Source organism: Pan troglodytes, chromosome 16 (genome assembly GCF_028858775.2).
Source record: "Pan troglodytes isolate AG18354 chromosome 16, NHGRI_mPanTro3-v2.0_pri, whole genome shotgun sequence".
Lineage (NCBI taxonomy): Eukaryota > Metazoa > Chordata > Mammalia > Primates > Hominidae > Pan > Pan troglodytes.
The window spans coordinates 82,580,982-82,602,535 of NC_072414.2; the positions used below are offsets into that span (position 1 = coordinate 82,580,982).

The 21,554-nt window shown below is 41.1% G+C and overlaps 1 protein-coding gene across 3 annotated transcripts in view; it reads left to right on the forward strand.

Moving 5' to 3' along the window:
* BLM (BLM RecQ like helicase) overlaps positions 1–21,554 on the forward strand; it is a 100,902-nt gene that overhangs the window by 65,642 nt on the left and 13,706 nt on the right. For all 3 annotated transcript variants that reach the window (XM_510594.9, XM_054667945.2, XM_063794348.1), the window contains 5 exons: positions 1,187–1,293; positions 3,291–3,451; positions 9,323–9,518; positions 12,841–13,031; positions 16,857–17,004. In XM_510594.9, coding sequence (XP_510594.5) covers positions 1,187–1,293; positions 3,291–3,451; positions 9,323–9,518; positions 12,841–13,031; positions 16,857–17,004 — 803 coding nt within the window. The remainder of the gene's footprint in view (positions 1–1,186; positions 1,294–3,290; positions 3,452–9,322; positions 9,519–12,840; positions 13,032–16,856; positions 17,005–21,554) is intronic.

The window sequence follows — 21,554 nt, forward strand, 5'->3', positions numbered from 1 at the left end:
ACACTAACAGTAACAATAGCTGATGAGCTTTATAAAAGAATCACAAAAAATCTCACTGTTTTAAGAGAGCTTATGAATTTGTGTTGGACCACATTCAAAACCATCCTGGGCTGCATGTGGCCCGTGGGCTGCGGGTTGGATGAGCTTGAGTACCTGGTCAAAATTTGGGAACATTGATGGCCTAAAAATATGTATATTTCCTGTATGATTTCCTTAATATTTTAAATAATGTTCTAACCATCTCTGCTTTTAGTCAGCCTCATCTTGGAGTCAAGAGACTGGGCTCCTGACTTACTTTGTCTTTCTATATGTTTTCTCTTCCACAATCCTAATTTTTTATCATCTAGTCCCATAAACATTCCCTCTTTATCACCATTCTTTTCTTTAACCCTTAGCCTTACTTCCATTTCAGTGTTCTATTGTGTAAGCTGCTAGTGACAATATTCAACTTAAGACTACTTGGTAGGCTGGGCCCGCTGGCTCATGCCTGTAATCCCAGCACTTTGGGAGGCCAAGGCAAGTGGATTGCTTGAGGTCAGGAGTTCGAGACCAGCCTGGCCAACATGGTGAAACTCTGTCTCTACTAAAAATACAAAAATTAGCTGGGCGCGATGGTGGGCATCCATAATCCCAGCTACTTGGGAGGCTGAGGCAGGAGAATGGCTTGAACCCAGCCGGCAGAGGTTGTAGTGAGCCAAGATTGTGCCACTGCACTCCAGCCTGGGCGACAGAGTGAGACTCTGTCTCAAAAACAAAAAACAAAAAACAAAAAACAAAAAAAACCTACTTGATATTAGCTTGGGCTGCTATGACAGAATACTGTAGACTGGGTGGCTTAAACAACAGAAATTTATTTCTCTTGGTTCTGAAAGCCAGGAAGTCCAAGATCAAGATGCTGGCAGATCCCATGTCAGATGAAGTCCCTCTTCCTGGTTTGCAAGTGATAGTATTCTCTTTGTATACTGACATATGCAGGTGGGGAGAGCCAGCAAGGTCTCTACTTATTTTTGAGCACTTATCTCATTCATAACTCCACCCCTCATGACCTAATTATCTCCCGGAGGCTCCAACTCCTAATACCATCACATTGGGGGTTAGGATTTTAGGGGGACACATGTAGTCTATAACAATACCTAAAGTCATATTTTCTCATAATAACTAAATTTTATGTTTGGGGCTTTTTTAGGTTTAGCATGAGCTTTAACAGACATAATCTGAAATACTATGTATTACCGAAAAAGCCTAAAAAGGTGGCATTTGATTGCCTAGAATGGATCAGAAAGCACCACCCATGTGAGTACAGCCGTGTGATTAGCTGTCTAGAAGTAACAAATGTCTTTTTAGTACCACAATAAGATATATAAAATTGCATATTAAACATTCCTTTTTGCATTATGACAGCACTAACTTGCCCTTTATAGAGCAGACTATTGCAGCTCTCTCAATTCTGGAAATTATAAAATCTCATTTGGTTTAATAACAATAAATTCTAACAAAAATATATTAAATACTCCCTCCTACACACGTATATTATAACTTTTGGTTTCAATGTCTTCCCTCAGGCTTCTATCAGTGTTTGAATTATACAGCTTTTTGTTTTAGTGCCTTGTCCCAAGCCTGTCTGCCTTTGCATTATGTTAACTAAAATGAGATTCTGAAATTCATAGTAGTTTTCCATGTAACCCCCTTTCCACTTTTCCATGGAGAATATTTTTGGTATTTCTATTTTATTTTTTAGAAATTAGTATACATATTTGTGTGGACAAATCAGTCAGTAGAGATCTACCAAGAAAAAGTCAGTGATTTCCCCGCTCAGACTCACCTCCCCCAGGCAGCTAATGTCAATAGCTTCATGTGTATATCTAGACCTTTGGCTCAGTCACAGAGAGATGACTTTTCCTTTAATATCTTTTAATTTCCATTTCTAAAAATAACACACATAATAATAAATATAATATATGCTCATTAAAGAAAATTTATATGGCCAGGCACTGTGGCTCACGCCTGTAATCTCAGCATTTTGGGAGGCCGAGGTGGGTGAATCACTTGAGGTCAGGATTTCAAGACCAGCCTGGCCAAAACGGTGAAACCCCATCTCTACAAAAATTATCCAGACGTGGTGGCACGCACCTGTAATTCCAGCTATTCTGGAGGCTGAGGCAGAAGAACTGCTTGAACCCGGGAGGCAGAGGTTGCAGTGAGTTGAGATCGTGCCACTGCACTCCGGCCTGGGCAACAGAGCAAGACTGTCTCAAAAAACAAAAAAGAAAATTTAGAAAGCAACAAAAAGAAGAAACAAAAGACAAACATCACTCAATGAGCAAAATCACTGTTATGTTATTATTAATTTCCAGTATTTTTCTATGCATTTTTTTCTGCTAGCATACTATATACGTTTCTACCATTAATCTACTTTATATATCATGAGCATTTTCCCATGTCTTTTAAAAACTTAGAAAACACTTTTGATAGTTACAGTATATTTTATTTCACAGTTCCCTGTATTTGTTTCCCTAATGTTGCTCAGTAAAATCTTTGTAATTTTTAAAGTTTGAAGTAAAACTTTTGTTTATGTCCTTGTATCACTTTATTTCCTAATTTCCCAGAAGGAAACTGAGTCAAAGGTATTTCTAAGACTCTTGATACATACTGCCATATGCTTTTGACAAAGTTTGTGCAAGAATGGCTTTTTTTTTTTTTTTTTTTTTTTTTTTTTTTTTTGAGGCTGAGTCTCACTCTATCTCCAGGCAGGAGTGCGGTGGTGCGATCTCGGCTCACTGCAACCTCTACCTCCTGGGTTAAAGTGATTCTCCTGCCTCAGCCTCCTGACTAGCTGGGATTACAGGTGCCTACCACCACACCTGGCTGATTTTTTTTGTATTTTTAGTAAAGATAGCTTTTCACCATGATGTCCAGGCTGGTCTCGAACTCCTGACCTCAAATGATCTGCCCTCCTTGGCCTCCCAAAGTGCTGGGATTACAGGCATGAGCCACCGCGCCCGGCCGAGGATGGCTTTTTTATACCCACATGTATCTAGTGTGAAGTAGAGCCCAGAGTTCATCCAGGTCCACCTCACGAGTCATTAGCAGCGACAGGATTAAAAGCCACATCTCATTTCCAGCACACATGAATTCCTTGCTTGAATTATTCACGTGTGTGGTCTTCCAGCAGTATAAGAACACTACGGGAGATCTATTTATGGTTGATATATTTCTGAAAATGTAGTGTAAATTGTGTTTTTGTTTATGTTAAAAATTCTTGTTTCTCAGTACTCTTGGTTTCTTGGCAGATGATTCAGGGATAATTTACTGCCTCTCCAGGCGAGAATGTGACACCATGGCCGACACGTTACAGAGAGATGGGCTCGCTGCTCTTGCTTACCATGCTGGCCTCAGTGATTCTGCCAGAGATGAAGTGCAGCAGAAGTGGATTAATCAGGATGGCTGTCAGGTAACATTTTTAAAGATAAACAAATAATAGAAATAATATTTTATAGCATATAACCAAACATGCACATGTAGAATGCAAACTGTTTTTACCTTGAAGGTAGTAAACATCAAAATAAGACTGAAATTTAAAAAACAGATTTTCTTTGAGACTTTAAAGTTGCTTTTTCTTTCATAAAAAAAATCTGCTTGAGATATAATTCACATGTCATAAAATTTATCCTTTCAAAGCAAACAAGTTAGTACTTTTTAGTTTATTTGCAAAGTTGTGCAATAATCATCACTATCTAATTCCAGAATTTTTGATCACCATAAAAAGAAACCTCATACCCAGTCACTTCCCCCACCCCCTAATGCCTGGAAACCACAAATCTACTAACTACTGCTAACCTGTTTCTAGAGTTTATTACTCTGTACATTGCATGTAAATAGAATCATACAGTATGTGGTCTTTGTGACTTTTCTTTTTTTTTTTTTTTTATTTCCGGAGACAGAGTCTCACTCTGTCGCCCAGACTACAGTGCAGTAGAGAGATCTTCGCTTACTGCAACCTCTGCCTCCCAGGTTCAAGTGATTCTCCTGCCTCAGCCTCCTGAGTAGATGGGATTACAGATGTGCGCCACCATGCCCAGCTGATTTTTGTATTTAATATTTTTAGTGGAGACTCGAACTGGTCTCGAACTCCTGGCCTCAAGTGATCCACCTGCCTCAGCCTCCCAAAGTGCTGGATTATAGGCATGAGCCACCTCGCCTGGCCTGTTTGCTTTTATTTAGCATAATTTTTTCAAGATTTATCCATATTTTAGGATATATGAGTACTTCATACCTTTTTATGGTCAGATAATATTCTGTTATATGGATATAACACAGTTTGTTTATCTACTCATCAGCTGGTTAGACATTTGGCTTGTTTCGTTTCTTTTTTTTTTTTTTTTTCTTTTTTTTTTTTGAGACAGGGTCTTACTCTTTCATTCAGGCTAGAGTGCAATGGCATGATCTCTGCTCACTGCAGACCGTACCTCAAACAATCCTCCCACTTCCCAAGTAGCTAGGACGACAGGCGCACCACTATGCCTGGCTAATTTTTTTATTTTTTGTATAGACGAGGTCTCCCTGTGTTGCCCAGCCTGGTCTTGAACTCCTGGGCTCAAGTGATAATCCTGCCTCAACCTACCAAATTCCTGCGATTATAGGTGTGAGCCACCATCCCCGGTGTGTTTCTACTTCTTGGCTACTATGAATAATGGCTTTGTGAGCATTCACTTACAAGTTTTTCCACGGACATATGTTTTCAGTTCTTTTGGGTAGACACCTGGGAGTGGACTTGCTGGGTCAAATGGCAACTCTTTGTTTAACTTTTAGAGGAACTGTGAAACTGCTTTTCAAAGTGGCTCTGCAGTTCTGCATTCTTACCAGCAATGTATGAGGTGCCAGTGTCTCCACGTCTTCACCAATATTTTTTATTGTCCAGCTTTTTTAATGTGTTCGTCCTTGTGTGTGGGAAATGGTATCTCTTTGTGGGTTTTTTTTTTATTTACATGGAAGACCACACACGTGAATAATTCAAGCAAGGAATTCACGTCACCCAGGCTGGAGTGCAGTGGCGCAATCTTGGCTCACTGGAACTTCCGACTCCTGGTTCAAGCAATTCTCCTGCCTCAGCCTCCCAAGTAGCCGGGACTATAGGCACATGCCACCACACCCAGCTTATTTTTGTATTTTTAGTAGAGACAGGGTTTCACCATATTGGCCAGGCTGGTCGTGAACTCCTGACCTCATGATCCGCCCACCTCAGCCCCCCAAAGTGCTGGGATGACAGGTGTGAGCCACCACGCCTGGCCCTCTTTGTGGTTTTGATTTGCATTTCCCTAGTAACTAACAATATTGGGCATCTGTTTCCGAGATGAGAAATTTGCCGTCACCCAGGTGGGTGGGGAGGAAAGCTGAAAATACTTTAGGCATCTCTTTTTTTTTTTTTCTTTTTTTTTTTGAGACGGGAGTCTCGCTCTGTCGCCCAGGCTGGAGTGCAGTGGCGCGATCTCAGCTCACTGCAAGCTCCGCCTCTCGGGTTCACGCCATTCTCCCGCATCAGCCTCCTGAGTAGCTGGGACTATAGGCACCCGCCACCACGCCCGGCTAATTTTTTTTGTATGTTTAGTAGAGACGAGGGTTTCACCACGTTAGCCAGGAGGGTCTCGATCTCCTGACCTCGTGATCCGCCCGCCTCGGCCTCCCAAAATGCTGGGATTACAGGCGTGAGCCACCGCACCCAGCCTACTTTAGGCATCTCTTATTGTGGTAAATGCCAGCCTTGGATAGATCCCTCTAAATGAAAGGATGAATTTCAGCAAAACAACTAATAATTACTTGGAGCCAATGAAAAGTTTCAGCTCAGGAAAAAGTATTTACTTTGAAGATTCAGAGGAAAAATATCTCTCAAAATTGTTTTCTCTGGGAAAACAGAAAATTTTAGAGGATATCAGTTTAGTATCCCGAGAAAGATATAAGAAGACTTAATATACGTGAACTAGCAACAATTTCCATAAGATCACAGGGTGAGATGAAGGGAGAAATAAAAATCCAGTTTATGGCCAGGTGCAGTGGCTCACCCCTGTAATCCCACCACTTTGAGAGGCCGATGTGGACGGATCACCTGAGATCAAGGAGTTTGAGACCAGCCTGGCCAATATGGTGAAACCCTGTCTCTACTAAAAATACAAAAATTAGCCGGACGCGGTGATGGGCATCTGTAGTCCCAGCTACTCAGGAGGCTGAGGCAGGGGAATCACTTGAACCTGGGAGCTGAAGGTTGCAGTGAGCCGAGATCGTGCCACTGTACTCCAGCCTGGGAAACAGAACAAGACTCTATGTCAAAAAAAAAAAAAGAGGCCGGGCGCGGTGGCTCACGCTTGTAATCCCAGCACTTTGGGAGGCCGAGGCGGGCGGATCACGATGTCAGGAGATCGAGACCATCCTGGCTAACACGGTGAAACCCCGTCTCTACTAAAAATACAAAAAAATTAGCCGGGCGTGATGGTGGGCGCCTGTAGTCCCAGCTACTCGGGAGGCTGAGGCAGGAGAATGGCGTGAACCCGGGAGGCGGAGCTTGCAGTGAGCCGAGATTGCGCCGCTGCACTCCCGCCTAGGCCACAGAGCGAGACTCCGTCTCAAAAAAAAAAAAAAAAAAAAAAGAAAGAAAAATTCAGCTTATCCAAGTAAGAAAAACAAAACTAAGAGCAGAATTATATATTAAGACACAAATGGAATGACTCAGTCTCAGTGGAGACAATAGAATCAGTGATGTAGTGAGTAGCTTGAGAATGCAAGGGAAAAAAGAGATTAAAATGGGGTGGGATGGAAATTATCTTTGTTGACAAAAGGAGGTAAGGATTCAGCCTAAGAACAGTAAGTGTACCCAAGCAAGAAAGCAGGATAATTGAAACAGATAAGTGTGTTATAAATAAATACATAACAAATATATAACAAAAATAATAGGAGACTGTCTTCAGAATTGGAAGAAGGAAGACTAGGACTGAAGAATTTCATACCCAGCTCATTGTCATTTATGTTGAAACCAACAAAAGGTCATTTTCAGATATGCAAAAAGTTTAGAAATACATCACTCATTTGTCTTCACTGAAATACTGATTTTAGTCTTCCCAAATTAGTTTATATATTTAACCCAAATGCCAGTGTTTTGTTTTTGTTTTTTTTTTTTTTTTGGTTTTTTGTTCTTTTCCCTTTGATAAACTTTTTCTAAAGTTTGCCTGGAAGAATATTCAAGTGAAAATAACTAAGAGAGTTTGGCAAAAAACCTAATAACACAGGAACACTGGTTTGCAGTACGTTATAGGCAGATCAGTGGAACAGGAAAACATGTAAAAACAATACATGATAAGGAAAAAGTTTGCATGAAAGGGCCAGGCATGGTGGTTCACACCTGTAATCCCAGCACTTTGGGAGGCCAAGGTGGGAAGATCACTTGAGCCTAGGAGTTCAAGACCAGCCCAGGCAACATGGCGAAACCCCATCTCTACAAAAAATACAAAAATTAGCCTGGCATGCTGGTGCACACCTGTAGTCCCAGCTACTCGGGAGTCTGAGGCAGGAGAATAGCTTGAACCCTGGAGGTGGAGGTTGCAGTGAGCCAAAATCACGCCACTGCATTCCAGCCTGGGCAACAGACCGAGACTGTCTCAAAAAAAAAAAAAAAAAAGAATGATTTTTTTCAAGTGCTTTAAATGGTTATGTATAGTATAAATAATCTACAGTGGAGATATATATATATATATATAACTTTGATAAAAAATATGGTTAAAAAATAGTGAGGGGTTTATAAAAACCTAATTATTTCTGCTCTCAGACTAATTAGTCCTTACAGTCAGCATGTAATATTAGCCTACACCAGCTCGACAGACTTGATCTCGTTAGATTCATGAGACAGAATAAAACTTGGCCATTATTCTTCACAAAGAATGATTGTGGCTTGAAGTTTTAAAAGCGCAGAAATAAAGAAGGAAATCACAATTAAACAAAGCCACTTTTCCCAATTTCAAGAAATAAGAGCTTTCAGAAAGAGTTGGCAGCCTCGCATCCTCATCTGGAGGCTGCAGGCGGTGCCTCACAGCCCTGTGCCCGCCCTGATACTGGGAGATGCACCTGGACTTCATGGAACCCTGTGGGTCATGCTTCCGGACCTGTCGGCTGACACATCTTGCTGTGCAGCTTCTCCACCTGCTCTCCATCACTAGAAGCTACAATAGTCTTTCTGTTTCCAAGGAGATTTGCCTTGGATCAGAGTGCCATAAATGTAGATGGATAACTAACCGAGAGCGCAGGCCACTCACCGCCATTCCTGGTGTTGATAAATGTACCCCTTTACTGTCCACATACTCCAGAGCTTGCAGTTCCTTCCGCTGGTACTCACAGTTACTGAAATCATGTCATTAGTCTCAGTCTGCCTGCCAGATATTTCAGATGCCTTTGAAATACTGTTCTTGCAGTAGCAATTCATTTTTTTAAGTGCTAAAAAAAACTTGCAGTTTTATTTGTGAAGTGTAATTTTGCCTGGAGATATAACATTTTGGTCTGGGTTAAATAGCTCCTAAATTCTCAACTGAAATGGATATCCTTGAAAACTGATTTATCAAGCTCCTGAGAGTGAACTATCACCTTGCTTCCACTAAGTAATTTGTAAGGTCTAAGATCCGCAGTCCCTAGTGGTTTTGTTTGTTTGTTTGTTTGTTTTTTGGTATAAGTAGCTCTCAGACTTTTACCCACATGAGTTTCCATTAAAATTGTACAAGCTTTGACTTTAAATCAGCTGATGAATAGAAGGAGTTGATGTGTGATCAGCTGGTGCTATTGGGAAAACTGATGATAAGCAGTGGAGCAGGTAAGAACGTATTGTTCCTGAACCATTGGAGGAACTAGCAGCAATGACCTCTGAGGAGCCCTGGGAACACCCTGGAGCTCCTGAGCAACACGTTGCTTGTGATCACTGACCTGGATATCGTGACTGTGTGAGCAACACCCCCCACACCTCAGTAGCAAAAACAGAGAACAGTGGTAGCACATCGTGGGCTGACTGCAGTTGATTCTGGCTCTCTTACATGAGAATGCCAAGTCATACAAGAAAGTGCCTACCATGCTGAGCTTCTCTTTACCTTCTTGGGTTTTAATGGCATTGCAAGTTATCAGTATAAAAACTCATATTAGTTATACTAAATAGTGGGACCAAGTTAAGATATTAGGTTGTTATGTAGTGTGCATTTTAAAGTAGAACAAATGATAGAGCTTTTAGAAGCATCTGTTATGAAAATGTTCCTTCAAGTCTGTGCCTTATGAATCTAATAAGCTTTTGCTTTTATATCAGGTTATCTGTGCTACAATTGCATTTGGAATGGGGATTGACAAACCGGACGTGCGATTTGTGATTCATGCATCTCTCCCTAAATCTATGGAGGGTTACTACCAAGAATCTGGCAGAGCTGGAAGAGATGGGGAAATATCTCACTGCCTGCTTTTCTATACCTATCATGATGTGACCAGACTGAAAAGACTTATAATGAGTAAGCTGGGCTCCATTGTAGAGACATTCTGTCATCTTCGGCCTCATGATAGTAATCTACTCCTGCTATTGTGGTACTTCTGGTCCAGTTTTCCTTAAATAATCATAGAAAAATAGAGGTGTTTATACAGATTGGCAATTTTATTTTAGTTCATTTTTATTATAAAAGTGGTAAGTGCTTATTATGTAAAACTCAAATGATACAGATGTGTACAAGGCAGAAAATTTACAAACCATGCCTTGTAGTTTTGCCCCCAAAATAACTCTAGTTATTGGTTTCCTTTGTATCCTTTCAGACCCTATTTCTGCATGCATTCTTGCATGTAACACGTATTTCAAACATGCAGGAAGATAAAAAGGAGAAAATAATGAGCTGTCATATACGACCATCTGGATTAAGAAATAAAACACAATCAATCGAGCTGAACCCCTCCCCACCACCCCATAGCCTCTCTTGTCTCATCCGTCCTCTCCCATTAGAGGCAGGCAATATCTTGTATTTGGTATGTACCTTTTCCAAATGCACATATTTTAAAATATAAATGGGATTATATTATACATACTTTATATATATAATGACCCAATTTTTTTCAGTCAACAATAGGATGTAATTATCATTCCAATGAATACATACAGCCTGACTACCTAGAATTCCATAGTATGGTTATTCCATGGTTATTAAACTAATCGCCTCTTACTAGATCTTGTTTATTGTTTTTCACTGTTATCAACAATGCAGTATTGAACATCCCTCCCTATACAAATATCTTTGGGCATTTTTGCAGTTACTTATATAAGATTTTTTTTTTTTTTAAGACCAAGTCTCACTCTGTCACCCAGGCTGCAGTGCAGTGGCAGAATCTTGGCTCACTGCAACTTCCACCTCCCGGGTTCAAGCGATTTTCTCACTTCAGCTTCCAGAGTAGCTGGGACTACAGGCATGTGCTACCATGCCCAACTAATTTTTGTATTTTTAGTAGAGACGGGGATTTCACCATGTTGTCCAGGCTGGTCTCAAACTCCTGACCTCAGGTGATCCGCCCACCTCAGCCTCCCAAAGTGTTGGGATTACAGGCGTGAGCCACCACGCCCGGCCTTATAGGATAAATTTCTAGACTTAAACTTGCTGGGTGAAAGTAAATACATATTTTAGAATTTTATTACATTCTTTGCTCACTTTTCTCCTGGGTTGTGAGAGTTAAATATATTTCCTAAATATATGTATTTCTTCTGAGACCACTTTTTTTTTCTTTTTTTTTTGAGACGGAGTCTCGCTCTTGTTGCCTAGGCTGAAGTGCAAAGGCTGGAATGCAACGGCACGATCTCGGCCCACTGCAACCTCTGCCTCCCAGATTCAAGCAGTTCTCCTGCCTCAGCCTCCTGAGTAGCTGGGATTACAGGCTCCCACCACCACACCAAGCTAATTTTTGTATTTTTAGTAGAGACAGGGTTTCACCACATTGGCCAGGCTGGTCTTGAACTCCTGACCTCCAGTGATCTGTCTGCCTCAGCCTCCCAAAGTGCTGGGATTACAGGCGTGAGCCACCATGCCCAGCCAAGACCACTTTTAAATTAACTCTGTCAGAAGTACTGAGCGTGGGAAATGGCACTTACCAAGCACTGTGCCCAACACTGCATATATCACCTCATTACCTTATTTGTTCAAAACAACTAACTTGTGATGTAGAGGTACTCCCATAAAAAGTGAGCTTCGGAAAGGTTTTGTAACTTTTCCCCAGGATCACTGATATGGCAGGAGCAATAAGAGTCGTTGTAGTAGTAGTATAACAATGGTAATTATTATAGATAAGTGTTTATTTAGCACTTCCTATGTGCCATTCTAAATGCCTTACATGTATCATCAACTAATTTCATCTTCACAATAACCCTCAGAGATAAAACCTTTGCTTTCCTCATTTTACAGAGGAGGAAAATGAAATGCAGAACTAGTAAATGGTAGAGCCCTGACAGAACCCAAGTTTGTCTGATTCCAAAGTCCATGTTCCTTGCACTATACCAAAGTGATTCTCAGTGAAGAAAATGAAATATTTACACTTGGTTTGCCCATTTGTGTTTTTTTTTAAATCTGTATTAAAGCTAGGCCCAAACATGGCCAGGCATGGTGGCTCACACCTGTAATCCCAGCACTTTGGGAGGCCGAGGCCAAAAAAAAAAAAAAATTTAGGCCCAAACAATTTAATAGATATTTAAGTCCTGATAACAGCAACTATTTGGGGGGAAAAATACTCATAAACTGGAAGAAAAAAATAATATTTTTAAAAAATTATTTTCTTTTTTTTTTTTTGAGGCGGAGTTGTGCTTTTGTTGCCCAGGCTGGAGTGCGATGGCACGATCTCAGCTCACTGCAACCTCCACCTCCTGGGTTCAAGTGATTCTCCAGCCTCAGCCTCCCGACTAGCAGGGATTACAGGCTCGCACCACCACACCCAGCTAATTTTTGTATTCTTAGCAGAGACAGGGTTTTGCCATGTTGGCCAGGCTGGTCTCAAGCTCCTGACCTCGGGTGATCCGCCCACCTTGGCCTCCCAAAGTGCTAGGATTACAGGCGTGAGCCACTGTACCTGGTGTTAAAATTCTTAAGTAACAACAGTTGCTTACTGATGGAAAGTACGCCACTGCTGTTCTCACACATTGGAATCAAATCAGACACTGCCACCCTCATTTCCTGTTTCACATTGATTTTCTTGAGATACTTCTTTTTATCATAGCAACTGCCGAAAACCCAGCTTTGCAAAGATGAGATATTGCTAATAGGAATGTAGCACAATCTAATGTTAATACCATTAACTACCTCAAGCTAATAATTTGGATGATGTTCAACAGATGTTAGGCATTGCTGTGTTTCCCTTCATGTAAAATATTCTGTCTCTGTGAGTTCACCACAGCACCCCAGGGCTTGTTGGCACACAGTTTTGGAACCACTGGTGTAACTACTTTGACCTCAGATACTCAGAGAAGTGCATGGCCACTGCCGTAATCTCAGGCTCTGCTTCCTCAGGATGTTCAGTTCGGTGGATGCTCGACTGATAAATACAGCAAATATAAGTCAAACCATCATCATTGGGGATAATGAAGATTTGAAAAAAAAACAACCTAACATTTATTCCTATAATACTAAAATCTTGAGGATGAACATTAATACTCAGTTAATTATAATATAGAATGCCATGTTGACATAATGCTGTTAACAGTAATTTTCTTATTTAATATTTAAAGTTATATGAATCTATTCTAAATATTTCTATGATATGCTCTATTTTTCCCCTATAAGTATGTCTTACTATATTCTTCATCTCTTTTAGTGGAAAAAGATGGAAACCATCATACAAGAGAAACTCACTTCAATAATTTGTATAGCATGGTACATTACTGTGAAAATATAACGGAATGCAGGAGAATACAGCTTTTGGCCTACTTTGGTGAAAATGGATTTAATCCTGATTTTTGTAAGAAACACCCAGATGTTTCTTGTGATAATTGCTGTAAAACAAAGGTAAAAAAAGAAGTTTTAAAATTCTTTATAATTAAATTTTTTTTCTCTTACTTTAAAAATGTAGATACAAATTAGATTGCAAAAGGTGGTCTCTGACAGATTAACAGGGGAAAGACAGCTTCCTTCCAGTAGTAATTTGGAATGGAAACATTTAAAAAGTAATTTCATGCGGTATCTTTTCTTTATAATTAGCACCCTGTTAAAAAATATAATGGACATCAGCATATCCAGAATATTGAGTTTATATATGTGCACTGATGATTACAGAATATTTTAGAAATATTAATATGCAAACATCCAAAAAGATCCAACATGGGCAGGTAGAATATTTTAAATTTAATATATTAATGTTATTAATATAATACATTATATTAAAATTTTAATTGATTAAATTAAATATATTAAAATTGATGTATTAATATTTAATATTTTAAATATTTAATTAATATACTAAAATATCTCATTCTCAAAAGAATAATAACTAGTGTACTGTATGTTTGAATTCAAATCAATTACATTACTCTTTTTTTTTTAACTATAAAGAATAACAGTAACTGCTTGTGGATAAATTCACTATTATCTGTCCTAAAATACCCTTGGAAGGTTGTTAAATTCAGTCAATAGGTACTTATTTTACCTATCTTGGTAATTCTACATTTTAATGTCTACTGTAACCTACTGCTTACTGAGCATTTTTACGTTTGGTGTATTATTTACCTATCTGGGAGTATTAGAATTATATGTGCAAGATGCTGCAGAGCCACAAGTGACCATGGTATGGACCAATTCATAGACTGGAGTGGAGACCGACATACATGTGTTCATAGAAGTTTAACACTCTGGCTTGGCACAGTGGCTCATGCCTGTAATCCCAGCACTTTGGGAGGCCGAGGCAGGAGGATCACCTGAGGTCAAGAGTTCAAGACCAGCTTGACCAACATGGTGAAACCCTGTCTCTACTAAAAAAATACAAAATTGGTCGGGTGTGGTGGCCCATGCCTGTAATCCCAGCTACTTGGGAAGCTGAGGCAGGAGAATCGCTTGAACCTGGTAGGTGGAGGCTGCAGTGAGCCAAGATCATGCCATTGCACTCCAGCCTGGGCAACAAGAGCGAAACTCCATCAAAAAAAAAAAAAGTTTAGTACTCTCAGTAAGTATAGTTAAAAAATACGCAGCACAGGGCAGAGCAGAGGGTAGTCTCTCTCAGTGTGGAACTGGCAAATTCATGCCATCTCCTCCCACCCCACCCCATCCCATAAACATTGCTATCAGTTCCCTCATTCAACAGATATTTGTTGGGCTGTGTAACAGGCACTGTTGTAGGAATGTGGGATACATCACTAAACAAAATTAAAATCCCTGCCCTTGTGGAGCTTACACTCTAGCAGAGGGAGGCCAGTTACAAACAATATACACAATAAATATACGTGAAAGGATAAGAGCTGTGGTGAATGGCACAGCAGAGTAAAAAGACAGGAGGAATGGGTAGAGTGCAGGATGCAGTATTAGACGGGGTGGTCCTTGGAAGTCTAACTGAGAAGATGGGAGCTGAGGAAAATCTTGAAGAAGGGAGTTAGCTGGCAGCTCCCTGGATGTGAGCTTTCCTGGAAGAAGCTTTGGCTAGAGCAAAGGCCCTAAGGTGGGGGTGTGCCTGGTGTGTTCGAGAGATGGCAAGGGAGCCCATGTGGCTGAGCAGGATTAAGAGCCAGCGAGGGGGAGAGGTGATGGAGAGCCATAGCAGTCACTTGAGGGCTAGAGTCCCAGAGTAACTGGAGGCCTGAGTAACTGGAAGGATGGAGTTATCCTTGGCTAAGATGCAGAAGGCTGGTTGGCAGAGAAGATCAGGAGCTTGGTTTGGGTTACCTAAATTGGGAATCTAATATTGAATTACATATGAAGATTCAAAAATTCTGAAAACAGACTGGTGGCACATGGGTGATATTTAAAGCATGGCCATCAGCTGACAGTCGGGATAAGAGAAGGGATGGAAGAGAAAGGAGAAAGTATGAAATAGTTGTCTAGGACAGGGGTCACTAAACTTGCTTTTAAAGGGCCACAGCGTAAATATGGTACACTTCGCAGCCATAGTCTCTGTCACAACGACTCACAGCTTTGCCATTGTAGTCTAAATGCAGACATAAACAATAAATACACCAGTTTTCTAGTCATCTTCCATGGCTGTGTTCCAATAAAACTTTATGCACAAAAACAGGCATCCAGCTCCTGGGCCATAGTTTGCTGACTTCTGTTGTGAGAGAATGGAGGAATGATAGGCTAGGGAAGTATAAAGATAATGATTGCCTACAGCATTAACAGTCCATTCGAGCTTTGTGGCCACGTAGTGACAGTGAAAATGCCAAGTTCAGCCACATAGGTACAGGGACAGCATAGATGGAGAATTGGATCCATTATGTTTTGCCAGGTAATATGTTGAAGTGATCTAAGGGCAAGAGAGCTGAGGGTCTATGAGAGGTAGTGATTATAATGATTGACTGTGGAATTTCAGCTGAGTTAGGAGGACATCTGAGGTTGAGGATCAGCAGATGGGCATTCCCAGGGGATTGTTGGAGTCAGACTACCACATGGTATGAGTTGGAAAGATAGGATGTGGTGGTCTGAGAATGGAGGAGTTGCCATTATTAGTAAGCTTAAGGTAGGAAGTGTGAGTGGCTGATGTATGTGGAGGACAGGATCATTGGAGCAGAGGAGATCAAGAACCAAAAGACCAAAGTAAGAGGATCAGCTCTATATACCTAATCACCAAGAATTAAGGTAGATGGCCAGGTGCAGTGGCTCACACCTGTAATCTCAGCACTTTGGGAGGCTGAGGCCAGCGGATCACCTGAGGTCAGGAGTTAGAGACTAGCCTGGCCAACGTGGTGAAACCCCATCTCTACTAAAAATACAGAAAAATTAGTCGGGCATGGTGGCAGGTGCCTGTAACCCCAGCTACTCAGGAGGCTGAGGCAGGAGAATCACTTGAACCTGGGAGGTGGAGGTTGCAGGGAGCCGAGACTGCGCCATCGCACTCCAGCCTGGGCGACAAGAGTGAAACTCCATCTCAAAAAAAAAAAAAAGAAATTAAGGTAGGAATGGAGTGACAGGGCACTTTTTCTTGATGACTCTAGATAGGGCCTCAGAATCACTTGCAGTTGTTAGTGTAAGACCAGAAACCTGTTCATCTCCAGGTTATTGGTGTGTGCAAATGACAAGGATTAGAAGGTAGGGAGAGCTGCATACACAGAAGCACCAAGCATGATGCAGCTTTTTACACCTGTGAGTGGTCAGTATTGATGGTAGAGAGAACTAGGAGAGAGAAAGGCAAAAAGTCATCTAGTAACAGGGACTCTAAAAAGTGGGCAAAGTTTGGGGATAGCTGAAGGAAATGAGAAAGGAAACTGGCAGGAGATGATGAAAAGAGCGTTGACTGTGGCACCAAAGACCCCGGAGGGGTTAGAATCCGTGGATTTACGTGGCACCCCACAGGTTCCCACCCAGTATGTAACAGAGCACTATTCTAGGAGGCATGGAGGATTTAAATTGTGTGTTTGTGTATGTGTCTGTGTGTTACATATGTGTTTCTACCCACAGAGTGCTATCAGGTAGTTGAAAAACAAGACGTATCTCTGTGAAACAGTAACAACATCGAGTGGTAGTTGTTCTAGAACTTAGATAAGAATGAACATTTGAAATTTCTGTAGGTCTTGGTCTCGGTATTGGTCTGGAAATGGGTTATGATGAATCTACTATAGTTAATATTGAACCCTAGTAATCTAGGCATTGTTACCTTAATTATAGCAGAAAGTATTCTCTTTTTATTCATAGGATTATAAAACAAGAGATGTGACTGATGATGTGAAAAGTATTGTAAGATTTGTTCAAGAACATAGTTCATCACAAGGAATGAGAAATATAAAACATGTAGGTCCTTCTGGAAGATTTACTATGAATATGCTGGTCGACATTTTCTTGGGTAAGTCATCTGTTTTGAATGTTTGAGTTACGTCAATTGAAATTGAACATCTAAAGATTTATTACAAGTACATGGAAAAAAATCACTTTTGTCTATTTTCTTATAAAACTTGAGTTTCTGAATAAAACTTCTAAGTAACAAAAGAAAGTCAATTGTTATACTGTTTTATATAATGTATATGTCACTAAGTTGAGATGGTTTCACATACAAAGAAGAAAATAATAAAGCTTATGCAAGTTCATCTGAGTGAGTGGAATGTAACTATTAAAATGTCAGTAAGGAAATAAAATGAGGATTAGACCCATAACAGCATAGAGAATAGGAGAGAGACTATTATCAGATTAGTGCCTTAAAAATCTCTCAGGGGCTGAGCACAGTGGCTCACACCTGTAATCCCAGCACTTTGGGAGGCCGAGGCGGGCGGATCACCTGAGGTCAGGAGTTTGAGATCAGCCTGGCCAACATGGTGAAACCCTGTCTCTACTAAAAATACAAAAAATTAGCCAGGCGTGGTGGCATGCACCTGTAATCCCAGCTACTCGGGAGGCTGAGGCAGGAGAATCGCTTGAACCCGGGAAGTGAAGATTGCAGTGAGCTGAGATCGCACCATTGCACTCCAGCCTGGGCAACAAGAGTGAAACTCTGTCTCAAAAATAATAAATAAACAAACAAACACAAAAATTAGCCAGGTGTGGTGATGGGCACCTGTAATCCCAGCTACTCGGGAGGCTGAAGCAGGAGAATAGCTTGAACCCGGGAGGCAGAGGTTGTGGTGAGCCGAGATCACGCCATTGTACTCCAGCCTGAGCAACAAGAACGAAACTCCGTCTTGAAAAAAAAAAGATTAGGAAATGGATGGAAGCATGTTAACAAATAGAACAAAATGCAATAAAGCCACAACCCAAAATGAATGTAGGGAAGATTTAAAACAGAAAAGGTCCCATCAGCCAGGCAAAACCCCAACACTAAGCATCAGTCTGGAAGTCTAGAGGTACGAGAGGATAGGAGTGAAACCAGGGGAGCCAAAATTAGGAAGTGGGACTAGACATGGTGGCTCACACCTGTAATCCCAGCACTTTGGGAGACCTACGTAGGAGGATTGCCTAAGCCCAGGAGTTCGAGACTAGCCTGGGCAACATGGCAAAATACCGTCTCTACAAAAAAAAATTACAAAAATTATCCAGGCATGGAGGCACATGCCTGTAGTCTCAGCTACTCAGGAGGCTGAGGTGGGAAGGTTTCTTGAGCCCAGGAGGAGGAAGTTGCAGTGAGCCAAGATCACGCCACTGCACTCCAGCCTGGGCGACAGAGCAAGACTCTGTCTCAAAAAAAAAAAAAAAGAAAAATAGAAAACGTGCCCACAAAAGAACTGCATAGAATGCCTGGAATTGACTCAAGAACAAAAATAAATGAAGTGATTGCCTAAAGAGTAGAAGGGCCGCTGAATTAGGGGTCAGAGCCCCTAAGTGGCATTTGGCAACTGCCTGGCCTACCTAAAGTCTGGTCCCACCTACTTACCCTAAAGCAAACCTGACAATTAAATATCCCCATTCAGGGAAGGAATTTGGGAGGAAGTAAATCTAGATAGAAAATAACAGAAGAAACCCACCTAAAAAGTTTTACCTAGTCCCTGAAAGTTACATAGAAATGAACGGTAAAGGCTGAGCTTGGTAGTTCACGCCTGTAATCCCAGCACTTTGGGAGGCCAAGGTGGGCGGATCACAAGGTCAAGAGATCAAGACCATCCTGGCTAACATGGTGAAACCCCGTCTCTACCAAAAATACAAAAATTAGCTGGGCGTGGTGGCGGGTGCCTGTAGTCCCAGCTACTCGGGAGGCTGAGGCAGGAGAATCGCTTGAACCTGGGAGGTGGAGGTTGCAGTGAGCCAAGGTCGCGCCACTGCACTCCAGCCTGGCAACAGAGCGAGACTCCATCTCAAAAAAAGAAAGAAATGGACAGTAAAGAGGAAGACCAAATAAATAGAATATTTGTCCCTAGGTGATAGAAATAATTGAAAATAGTAGTTTGGGAGAGAGGGGAGAGAAGACTCCTTAGTATCGTCTTAAAGAGTTTTTAAAATAAAGACTCAATAATTGAATAATGGAAAAGAAATAAAAATGAGAAAGAGCTGTCAATTTTAAATGATTGACAAAGTAAATTTAGTGGAGAGGTTGGAAAATAAAGTCAAGAAAATTTAGGAACTGATCAAAATGATATATGGAAAATAGAGAAAGCATAGAAAGTATTAATCCTCAGTAGATGTAAAATCTGACAAAAATTTTGGAAATAGAAAATAAAGGGAATTATCAAACCAATGATCTAGGAAAACTTCCTAGAGTGGAAGAGATAAAAGTTTTGGATTAAAATGCTCACTGAATGCCAAATAAGATGCCTGTAAAAAAAAAAAAAAAAAAAAAAAAAAAAAAATTTAAGACATATGGCCACGAGATTTGAGAATACTAAGAGTTAAAGACATGTCAAAGAGGAAAAACTTTTCCTCAACCCTCTTAGGTTCAGTGATGGGGCCTGCAAATTAAACCAACAAAAAACAGATTAGCAAGGGAAAAGACAGATTTAGTCATGTGTGGATAGGAGTTCACAGAAAAATGTGGTTCAAAGGGGCAGTTAGAATGTGGGGCTTATATACCATCTTAATAGAGGAAGGGGAGAAGGAGGGGGGCACTTATGGAAAAACAAATGACTGTTAGGAAAGACAGATGGACTGTTAGGAGACCAGATGGGAGATACAAAGTTTTTATGACAATGTCTGTTTAAGTGTGGTGTGAAGTCTTATCTCTGTTTAAAAGGGTCAGCCTTCCCTGGTTTTTCCCAGGGAGGCAATTTATGACAACTGAGTTCTTTTGGGAGGCCCTGCTTTTTGGCAGATAAGAGATTTCAGATGCCTTCTGCTCAAAATAATTTTTATGCCACAGTGGCATATTCTGGACCCCTTCAGAGACAATTCTGAAAGCTCCGGAAAGAAAACAGGAACCCAAACCAGACTGACATCAGCTTAATATCAGCAATCCTGGAGACTAGCAGGCAAAGAAAGTGAGCACAGGTCGTGATTTGATAAGTGGTGGAACCCACCCATGGGTCCAGTGAAGAAAACCCATAGTCACAGTCAGGCAGCAGGGCCAGTAAGCAATCCATGCAGACTAACAAAAGTCAGGAGGAGGCTGGGCACGGTGGCTCACGCCTGTAATCCCAGCACTTTGGGAGGCTGAGGTGGGCGGATCACAAGGTCAGGAGTTCGAGGCCAGCCTGACCAACATGGAGAAACTCCGTCTCTACTAAAAATACAAAATAAGCTGGGCGTGGTGGCACACACCAGTAATCCCAGCTAGTCGGGAGGCTGAGGCAGGAGAATTGCTTGAACCCGGGAGGCAGAGGTTGCAGTGAGCCAAGATGGTGCCATTGCACTCCAGCGTGGGCAACAAGAGTGAAACTCCATCTCAAAAAAAAAAGAAGAAGAAGGAACAGGGCCCACCCAACGTAGAGAGAGAGTAAGAAAGGAATGGTTTTATTGATAACAGTGAAGAATGCAAATGTTACTTTTCAACCAAAAAAAAGGAGAGAGGCCCTTAGAAACTCCAGGGAAAAGATTATACAAGAGAGCAAGATCAAATATAAAACAAAGGAAGTTGTGGCCAGGCACAGTGGCTCATGCCTGTAATCCCAGTACTTTGGGAGGCCAAAGTGGGTGGTTCGCTTGAGGTCAGGAGTTCGAGACCAGCCTGGCCAACATGGCAAAACCTCATCTCTACAAAAAAATACAGAAATTAGCCGGGACTGATGGTGTGCACCCGTAATCCCAGCTACGCAGGAGGCCGAGGCAGGAGAATCACTTGAATCTGGGAGGCGGAGGTTGCAGTGAGCTAAGATCGCACCACTGCACTCCAGCCTGGGTGACAGAGCAAGACTCCATCTCAAAAAGAAAAGTTGTAAAAAAAAAAAAAAGTTGGTAAAATGTACAAAAAAGTCATCCATTTGACATGATGGGTAAACATTCTCCTTTTGGTTCCATAAGAGTCATGACATTGTTCCAATTAGGGAAGGAAATTTGTCATCATGTAAACAACGATTGAAATCAACATACAGACCTAAATAAGGTTACAGGACAGAACAAGATGTAAATGTTAATATTGATGATATAAAAGTAAAAGTACAATCGCTAAAAGTAAAAGAAGGCATACAGGGAAGGCTTGGGTACTAATAACATCTCACATTGTGGGAAGGGGTAGTGGTCAGAAGTTCTATTGAAAGTTAGAAACATAATTAGTACATGACCCAATAGTATCATATAACTAGCAAAATTCAGAGAAGAATAAAACAAAGTGGGGGTGGTATGAATGAGATAAAACCTCATCTTTCATAATAAAGGGGCAAGGACAATAGATAAATGTCAGGCTTTTGGACAGAAGGCAAGATTTCAGGTCCTTCTGTGTGTAGGTAACCACCTGAAGAGCTGAAAACAAAAACTGTTTAAAAAGCAATTCCCTTGGGGAAGGGAAGGATGAGTCAGGGGAATGTTGCTTTTAATTATAAA